General features: G+C 39.8%; 1 protein-coding gene across 1 annotated transcript in view; it reads right to left on the bottom strand.

Annotated features, from left to right (window-relative positions):
• LOC126403415 (plakophilin-1) overlaps positions 1–6,057 on the bottom strand; it is a 29,628-nt gene extending 23,571 nt beyond the window's left edge. Inside the window, exons 1-2 of the mRNA XM_050066065.1 lie at positions 5,736–6,057; positions 1,566–1,684 (exon numbers count right to left, since the gene is read on the bottom strand). Of these exons, the coding sequence (XP_049922022.1) occupies positions 1,566–1,684; positions 5,736–5,907 (291 nt within the window). The 5' untranslated portion in view covers positions 5,908–6,057. The remainder of the gene's footprint in view (positions 1–1,565; positions 1,685–5,735) is intronic.
• Positions 6,058–10,326: the final 4,269 nt, after the last annotated feature.

Raw genomic sequence — 10,326 nt, 5'->3', positions numbered from 1 at the left:
GTTTCTTGTAGCGGACACAGACCCAGAGCCATACCTGTTTGAGCTGGAGCATACAGATGAGGAACTCCATGCGTTTGATGCTGAGCGGGCGAGAAGAGAGGCTGAATGCACAGAATGGGATTCGGTGCTACTGCTGCCATTGTTGGGGAGATATATCATCAGGAGGAAAAGCGCCGCAGAGAGTGCATCACAAGGAGTGAAGTTGCGTCTTCTTTTCCTCGCAGATGACGGTTCGGGTTCATTCTCTCCTGTTGCGTGGTAAGTGTGGTCCACTCGCAAACTTTATAACTAAAAAAACTTTTCAGTACTCTCTATCGACGAACTATTAACACTCTCTGCTGTTTCTTCCTCCTTCTTCCTTCCTTCCGCTGTCTTCACTGGTTCATTTATACACGCGAAACGCGTTCTCTGGCTGGCTGGATTGTCCGCTCGGTCATACATGGCAGCGCAAGATGGCGACCTCTCTAAAGCAAGGCCCTTGCTATACATATATATATAAAAGCATAATTATAAGGCTACAAAAACCAAACGAATTTTATTTTATAGCGATCATACACTTGTATAAGCATATTAATGGGTAGAATATTCAGATTCAGATTCAGATTGACAATAAACCATGCCAAATATTACACACTGGCCCTTTAAGCATCTTTCATTCAATAGAAAAAGAGTGAATTGAAACAAATGGCGAGATGGAAGAAAACATTTGAAACCCCCAAACCCTAGCAGTGATCCGCAGTAACACACCATAAAATATTTGTGATTGTAGTAAATCTATGGAAGCCCAGTGGGGACTTTATTAAAATAATAATGTAAACTTGAACATGAAACCACAACAGCATTAGAATTTTCCACGTATGTATGCACTATTCGAGTAAAAATTACAATGAAAATACAACCGCCTAATTTTAATTTTCACATACTTGTATGGGCGCTCTATGACCATATTAAATTTAAATGGAAAAGCTGTTTGACATTTAATTTTCAAAGTTGTACCCTGCTGTATAGTGGTCAATATGAAAATGATAATTCATATTTAAAAATTTAAATTCAATCTAAACAATGTAACCTGCTTTTCCATTTATTTATGCAAGTTAAAATGAAAAAGAAAATGCAATTTTTTTGACAATTCAAAAATGAAAATGACAGTCAATATTTCAAAGACTTAACCTGCTGTACAGTGGATAACATTTAAATGTTATATCAATTTGAAAATTGAAATGCATAATTAACAATGTAGTCTAATGTCTCATTTGTGCCGCTTATTTAAGTCGATCAAAATTAAAATGCTGTTTTCTAACATTTAAAAATAAAATTTGACATTTTGTTCTTAAATGTGAAAATGAAGATTAGATTATTGCATTGTCATACATATGTGGAAAATTATGATGCTGTTGTGGAATTACAGTTTTGTTTTCAAGTTCACATTATCATCAATAAAGTCCCCTTTGGGCTTCCACAGTAAACCACTGATTTGCTCCTTTAAAGTTGTATCTGTGCGAGGGGAAAGGCTCTGACTATCTGCACATCTACAAACAGGGCTGTTACATCACAGAAACATTTACCACTTTGTTGAAGCCCGATGACAATGCAGAGCTGGTGCGGCTGAAGGTGCCATTTGCTTTGAATGGAGCAAACTTGAAGGTTCCAAACTCACTTGTCGTCAAAGCCGGAGGAGACAGGCCTGTTGAAAGAGGAGACGTATGAGAACTGAAATACACAACAGAGAGACACAGAGAAGAAGAAGAAGAAGAAGAAGAAGAAGAATGTGAAATAGGCAGTCAAACAGTTTTAACCTCAACATGTTACTTGGGGCGAGTGTGATAATACCTCCAATGAGCACCAAACACACTGGTAACAGCATGAGGGTGTTGTTGAAAATGTTATTTGGTGGTTGGTTGATTTTTTCCTTAATGTGGGCTTCAGTTTCCCAATCTGTGTTTTACTTGCACTCAGTTTTACTTGCATTTTATAACTTATAACTATGTACAAAATATATGTCCACATGTTTTTGGTAAACAAAGATAGCCTTACATAATGATAGCCTTTTAATAAAAGCGATTAAGTGAATGATATTCTATTAGGGAAATAAAAGAGGGTTTAGAAGACTTTACAAATGAATAACATATTGCGCAAATACAAAAATCATATTAAAGAAAATGATAAAAAAAAACAATGTAAGAAGCAATTTTAAATGCATTTAATATATTTAAACATTATTTAATTGATGTTTAAAGGGATAGTTCCGTTTTTTTGAAGTTGGGCTGTATGAGGTACTTATCCATGTCAGTTTGGAGAAACAGGCTGGAGTCCGACACAGAAGCTAAGCAATGCACTGCTGTGGATGGGGTCAGCAACAAAACGTATTAAAGTCACCTAAAAACAGTCCCACCTAAAAACATCAATATCAGTTTAAGTGTATGCTTTATTGAGAGTATTTTCATCGCTTAACCTTTCCGTCAGACAGCCCGTTCCACCGGGAAAGCCATCCATCTATACTCTGGTCAATGTGACCAGACTCCATTGACAAAAACAGCGATTTTAGCATGCTGAACACGGGAGCTGCTGGTCTACCACTGCTTCAAAAAGCTAGTTAGTTTGTGTTATTGTGTGACTTTGGTGGATCCGAACTAAACCTTTTATATGCCGAAGTCACACAATAACACAAACAAACAAGAAAAAGGATATGCAATGTCAGACCAGCAGCTCCTGTGTTCAGCAATGTTAAATTACTGGTTTTCTCAATGGAGACTGGCTTTGAAGACAGCGATAGGACGGCATGTTTTTTCCCATTGGAAATCACTGTCTGACATTAAGGTGAAGCATTGAAAATACTCTCAATATAGTGTACACTTAAACTGATATTGATGTTTTTAGGTGGGACATTTTTTAGGCAGCTAAAATGCGCTTTGTGGCTGACCCCATCCACAGCAGTGCATTGCTTAGCTTCTGTGTCAGACTCCAGGCTGTTTCTCCAAACTGGGGGCGTGCCAACTGACATTTACTGTATGTAATATACTGTCTAGGGAAACGTACCCTATACAACCCCACTCCAAAAAACTGAACTATGCCTTTAATTAACCATTTGATCCTCTATTTTTCGTTTACTAACTCTGTTATTATTTATGATTTTAGATTGTTGTGGCAACATTTTGTCTGCCCAAAGAGCTCACTTAATCTGATTGAATACATGAGTGTGTCGTTGGATATTAACAAATATTCACTTTAATTAGATCCATTTACTGATCGACTGATTCAATATTTTGTACAATATTACATTAAGCTTCTGAATCACTGGCTGAAATGGTTAATAATTTGAGCTTTGCTGTAAACAAAATATTCACTTGTAAATTATTTCAACAATTATTCTTTAGCTGTTCAGTTCATTATCAAATAATGGATGTCAAAGCATGATTTTGCTGTGTACCTTTTGTGTTGACAAAAACAGCTGAGAAGACTCTGACACACATATTACAGGTTCGAAACTCAATATAAATACCTGGCAGTCACCGAGTCAGACAGCAGGTCAGACATGACATAATGTCAGTCATGATTTGCAGACTTTGCCGTACAATTTAAGTGTAAGCTTAGGGAAATCCAGCCGTCACAACTTGTTTTAGCACCTTTGTCTGTCTGCCTCGTTGGATGATTCATGGGAACGTGAGGCTCGCTGCCACATTGTGCCAAATGGAGCAATGTGACTACCATTATGGGATTATGATTGTCAAAACAGCGACATATCCATCATCGTTTACATACATAGCATCTGTGCAGGAGAGGAAAAATTCACCTATCATAGTTTATCTAGCCGAGCAGATTGTCTTAACTTTATATCTGCCTCTGAAACCTGTGCTGCCATGCTGTATTGTACACTGAAGGAGGCATAGCCAAATTACATGTCCATTTTAGTCCCTTGTGCTGAGCATAGAAATGGAAAGAATACATCTATAACACTAGTTTTACACTACATGTCACATTCACCCATTCACACACACATTCATACACTGAAGGCCGAGGCTACCAAACAAGCCGCCACATGCTCATCAGTTAATCATTCACACACACTCACACACCGATGACACAGCTATCAGTACTGAATCAGTCTTCAATATATGAATCTTCAGACTACATATTTCATCCATATTTTCTGCACGTGGCACAAGTGGCTGAGTTTGTGGCTAGCAACTAATGATGCTAACTCCAAACACAGCGCTATCAATAGCAACAGTGTTGAGAGAACTAACGGTGTTGACCAGGGGGTAACCACGCGGTGACGCATTGAGTTGGGACGGTGTTGTCAGCGGTAACCTCTTTGACACACATACACAGACTCAGGGGCGGTGTACCACAACAACAAACAGAGAAGACAAAGATGTTTGGATGACAACTCACGCGGAGTGAACGTGACTTTATTCTGTGGTCGACAGGACGCCATTGCTCCACTACATCCCAAACAGTTGTTTGCTGCTATATTACTGCTCTAAATGTTGTGTACACCTCCTTTAAACATGACAGAACAGAAGTGGTCTTGGGTGCTAACAGGTAAATCCCCAGTGGTCCCAGCGGTGAGGGTCTGAATAGTATCATCATCTTTGTCGCTCCAGCACTGAAAGTAAAACGGCTTCTCTCAACTGTAAGTGACTCATGATGAACACTGCTGAACTTGTTCTGTTAAAATTCTGGCAATGTTAAAGTAAAGCGCAGCCTCAGGCGTGTATGCAGCTCTGACCGTGTGGCTGTTTTTCTTAATATTCAGTGTTTGACTGCTGTTATGTTTAGTTTAGCTTCATTTTTAGTACACTGAGTTTCTGTTGCATGACTCTAGAAGGAAAGATGATTAAGTAGCTCTTCATTATGTGGAGCACAGATGATAAAGCCTCTCATGCAGGCCACATTTTTCTACCTGTGCTGGGAATTGCAGTCATTTAAACATGCCAGAGGTGAAATTTCACAATCACTGAAGCTTTGGATGTGTCAGTAAAACAGTAAAACAGCACACAGACAGTTTGACCCACTTTATAGATGACAAATACACCCCTCTGTTTGTGTGTAACACCCTTGCACTTCATCTCAACTCAACAGAAAGGCGCACACACATTTCACAACATGAACATATTTTGTTTCTCAATTTTTTGGTGGATCACTTTAATGCCTCTTGCAGTAAAAGCCAAATACCAGAGTTGTTTTGAAAGACTAAAATGTAATTTTCTAAATGTGTGTGTGTGTGTGTGTGGGCTGCATTCCTCAGTACCAGAGAGAAACCGCTGTGGCACGCTCAGAAGAAGTAGGATGTGTCTCTGACAGTTTCTCAGAGCTCAAATATCAAAAATCTCTTTCCTCTCACACAGCAGCCAAGGATCACATTTCAACAAATGTTGTCTTTCTCTTACAGTTAACTAGTTTAGACTGGAACAGGGGGAAATGTTTAGCCCAACTTGGAGCCTGCAAAGACTACATATTGGTGCGCTCTGGTTTCCCTACAGCAGTTGGCCATTACGCAGTGAAGTTCAGCCTGTTTGGACGAGTAGCTGCGGCTGAAGGATGCAACTCCAGGGGAAGTTTTGTGACGCATTATTCCCAGAAAACACAATAAACTCTAATATTAGGTAAGAAGTGTAGGAGTAATCTCCAAGAAGGCCCCAAAGACAATATCACTATGCAAATATAGAGGTCACAACAGGTATTGCGCGGTACTATTCTCAACAGTATGATTATGTATTAGGTAATTTCCATACTTGTTGGTGAGGGCGACAGTGTGCCATTCTTTTTGGACTTGCTCCTCTTGATGGTGTGCACTTGATCCAGCACGCGCTGCGGTCCCGAGCGCAGCTTGTTGTCTGAAGGCACCGCGAGCGACGTGTCCTCCGCGTTACCGACTGCCATCGCTGTACGCAGCGGAGCCATCATCTTCCCAGCACGGTGCCCTTTCGCGTAAACGGTTCCGTTTAAAACCAGTTTCCAAATAAAGCGCGGACCCCGGAGGAGAAGTGCGGTGCGACTCTTGCGGTGCAGCGGACAGAGACAAATACGCAGGCAAGGCTGAATGTTCCCAGAGAGGCGGCGGTGAACTCCACCCTCGGGACCGCGCCCCGTTGAGGTGGGACCGGAGAGAATTCACAGGCAGGTGTGGAGGGAAGGGAGGGGCCGAGGAATACACGCATTAACAGTGCAGTGAGCCATACCTGCACAAGTGAGGCGCAAAAGAGGCTTTATTATCTGGAGGAAGGGAATATTCAGAGTTAAGACTTCACTCTTTTCCCTGCAGCCCTCAGTGAGAGCATTTAGTGACGATGTGCTACAGTGAAATGCGTTTTCTCTCTGCGCCCCTCCTACCTGTCACTGTAGACTACACAATCAGACAGTTCAGGCATATGACAATACACAATGTGCAATATGAAATGCAAAAGCCGAGAGACACAACACACTCTCAAAGCACATTTAGGTTACTCAAGTACATGTAGCACAAATGTGAGGCACTTATTGCATTTTATGTTACTTTATATTTACACTCTACAATATTCCAAAGTGAAATATTATACTTTTTATTCCACTGCATTTATTGGCAGCCATTTTAAGGACCAAATAAGATTTTACATACACAACATACAGTATGATGAGCTTATAAAATATGTTGCAGTGCTGCAAAAGTGAAATGTTACCTCCATATGAATGCATCTGTACTAATAAAATGAATAATAGTCATGATAGATCACAATAGATCATGTCAGTTTTGATACTTCAGTATTTTTCTCTTAATAATTACAAATATGTAAAGGAGGTGTAACCAGCTGAAACTTCTCCTGGGTAAAATTCCTTTGGTGTTCATTGTTCAGGAGGTTTTTACAAGAGGCCGAACTATCTGCAGAGGTCTCTTCCTCTCCGTTACAGATCAGTGTTTCTTTAATGCTGTTTGGCATGTCGGATGGGCTGCTAAACTAGCACCTGTTAATGTGTGCTCACCTTTTTTCTCTGATAACTTAAAATCAGATGTTCAGGATGTTTTCACTAGGAGCCGAATTATCCACAGAGGTCTCCTCCTCTCCAAAACAAACGGAAAAGGTGATTTAAACTGGTAAAAACACAGAATAAAGCTGTTTCATGTTAAATCAGCGCTGTTCTGATGCCGTTCTTTGTGTAGGGGCTGCTAACTACAGTGGCTGATGCAAAACGCATATGGCCCCATCTAGAGTCAGCGTTCGGTTTGTCCATGCTGGGCTACTGTAGAAACATGGCGGACTTCTAAATGGCTCGTATAAAGAAACGAAAACACTATAATTTTTATTTTCAGGTGATTATACACTAAAGAAAACATACTTATTATAGTATATTACAATAAAGCCTACACACTGGAGCTTTAAAACCAGAAAAGACAATATTGCATTACTGCTACTTCTATATTTGTAAAGGATGTAAACACTTGTCCACTAGTGTTTAATGGGTGTATCCATTTTATGTTACTTTATGACCCACTTCTAATCCATTACATTACAGAGGGAATATTATACCTGGTACTCCTTCACATTTGAAATACATTTTTAAGACAATATTCTGCATAACGTGTGCCAAAGTACTTTTTGCTGACAATACTCATACTTTACTTTTACTTGTAATGTTTAGAACTGTTGGTGACTTGCTGCTAAAAGTCTACAATGGTAATTTTTATTTAGATCCATTTAAATCAATTAAATTAATTACACCTGTGCTTTTACTGTTTTACTGCCACATGTCAAAATGTCTTCTGTGATGTTCTGTGTTCTCGCCAAATATACAAAGATATTTATGCCTTGACATTTTCCTTAAAATCTTTCTTGTAATGCAAAATATTTTAATACATTTTTTTTTCCAAGATTCAAACAGTATTTACTGCACAATGATATTCATTTGTCATCTTTATGCTTCAGGGTCATTATTCTATTATGATGTACATAATGGATTCAATATCAGACAACACCTGCATACTCATGGGACCTTTTTAAATATAGCAATATTTTCACGAAGAAGTGTGACTTTGACTGAGGTTAAACCATCACGTGTCTCTGCTGACGTTGAGATAATTATAGTTTTATCATCAAACTATAATTATATGTTACAAGCAGCGCGTGACCACCTATTTTTCTCCCCTTGGATCCATAATTACTGACCTCTGTTTCCATTAGAAACATACAATCTATTGATTCGGACATTTTTTGTGATACTGAATCCATCATGCCCCTGCTGTCTGTTGTCACCCACTCTGTGACTCAGCTTTTGTCAAAAGACAAAAAAGAAATTAACAAGTGAAGCCACAGAAAAGCCATCTTGGTTCTAACTTCAAATCACCCAGTGAGATTTCCCTCATATCTGAAGTTATGGAAGTTGATTTTCTCAGCAGCCTGTGGGCTAGATTAGGGTGCATTACTGTTTACTATGTGATCCGCATTCAGGTAAATTGTTTAAGACAGAGGTGAGACAGGTCAGGGCATGAGCAAGCATCTCTGTTTGAGAAGTGAGCCAAGAAAGAGACAAGAGTCAGAGTGTGTCGGATAGGGATGGACGCAATGAACATGAAGAGGAGCCAAGAGGGAAAAGGGAGACAATATGAGCACATGCTCTCTGCATAACCGGATTGTTTTGGCTAAGTTTCTGCAGGTGACATTTTCCCACCACACCCTTCGCCTCTACACTGCCAAGGTAATAAACGTCATATGTGTAATGTAACTGTGGTGTGTGTGTGTGTGTGTGTGTGTTATGACAATGTGGGCCAACGTGGGTAAATGGTTGTAGTTTTTATCTCAGCGAGAGGGAGGAACGTTTGTTTAATACACTGATAGTGTAAACTCAACCAGGCAGGTGAGACCTGCAGCTCAGGACAAAGCAGTACTGTTTGACTGAAAGAAAAAGAGACAAATCCCGTGTCGGTTTTGAGACTTATCAGATTTTAAAGTGACATGAAACTAAAGTCAGCGCTCAGTCATTAACTGATTTAAGGAGAAATACTGCCATGAGCAACCTGTGAACTATGTTAGCTATAATCTTGTACTGCTGCTGTTGGCAGGCTTATGCAGTAAGTACCACACCCAGCCTGAGGGCTTTGTGTGTGTGTGTGTGTGTGTGTGTGTGTGTGTGCATGTGTGCGCGTGTGTGTGTGTGTGTCACTCTTCACCATTTGCAGTTTTGGCAGCACTGGTATTGTAAGTCGAGCTTTTTCAGACAGATAAAGCTCTGAATAATTTCTGCCAACAGAAGAGCCACAACACTGAGTGTGAGGAATACTAGACATGAACAGTTGTATGAGTTGTTCATGACCTTGACAAACTTACACAGGATTCCCACGGTCATGACATTCCTGGAAAAGTTATGAAATTAGACAAAACCGTTGAGTGATTTAAACCAGTAATAACAGTGAATTAAGAAGTCCCGGCACTCTCATCGTAGAGACGCTGCCAACTACGGTTGCAGACACGAAAACATTTGTGGCCCTATCTAGAGCCAGTGTTTAGTTTGTCCATTTTGGGCTACTGTAGAAACATGGCAGTGAAAAATGCTGACATCCATTAGCCAGCTCCCTGTGTAGACAACAATGGCTCATTCTGAGGTAACGAAAACACAATGATTCATATTTTCAGGTGATTAAACACTGAAGAAAACATTCTGATTATATTCCATTTCTGCCAATAACCCCCTCTTAATCCTACACACTGGACCTTTAAAAGAATGTTCTGGAAAAGTCTGAATATACATTGATTTGGCCATGGATGAATCACTGCATGGGCCTACCGGGCACTGCTTCAGCATGACAACTTCAACCAACGTTCACCCAATCCATTGCCGCATCCAATCATCTGCTTACCTGTATTAAACTTAAGACATCTGTATGGAGCTAGATGTCACTCTAAAGCTTTGTCACCTTTTCTGCAGCTGTAGGAAAGTGTGAGCACCAACATGCTTGAGCGGCCGGCGTGCACAAGTTTTCATTCATGTGAAGAAGAAATAGTTCTGCGTGCTGATAACACCTCAAATCACTAGCACACGTAGTAAGCGCTGTGACCACCACTTACAGCCCCGATATACACCCTATAGATTGTAAAAAAAAAAAAAAAAAAAAGTGCTCTTATCACTTACACTTTGCTATGCATGGCTTGGAAGGTTGCCAACATATACAGTGGTGTGAAAAAGTGTTTGCCCCCTTCCTGATTTCTTACTTTTTTGCATGTTTTCCGCACTTAAATGTTTCAGATCATCAAACAAATTTAAACATTAGTCAAAGATAACACAAGTAAACACAAAATGCAGTTTTTAAATGAAGGGTCTTATTAATGAGGAAGAAAAAAATCCAAAGCTACATGG

The sequence above is a fragment of the Epinephelus moara genome, chromosome 16 (assembly GCF_006386435.1).
Source record: "Epinephelus moara isolate mb chromosome 16, YSFRI_EMoa_1.0, whole genome shotgun sequence".
Classification (NCBI taxonomy): domain Eukaryota; kingdom Metazoa; phylum Chordata; class Actinopteri; order Perciformes; family Serranidae; genus Epinephelus; species Epinephelus moara.
The sequence above is the reverse complement of the archived record's forward strand: the minus strand, read 5'-3'. Positions and strand labels throughout refer to the sequence as shown.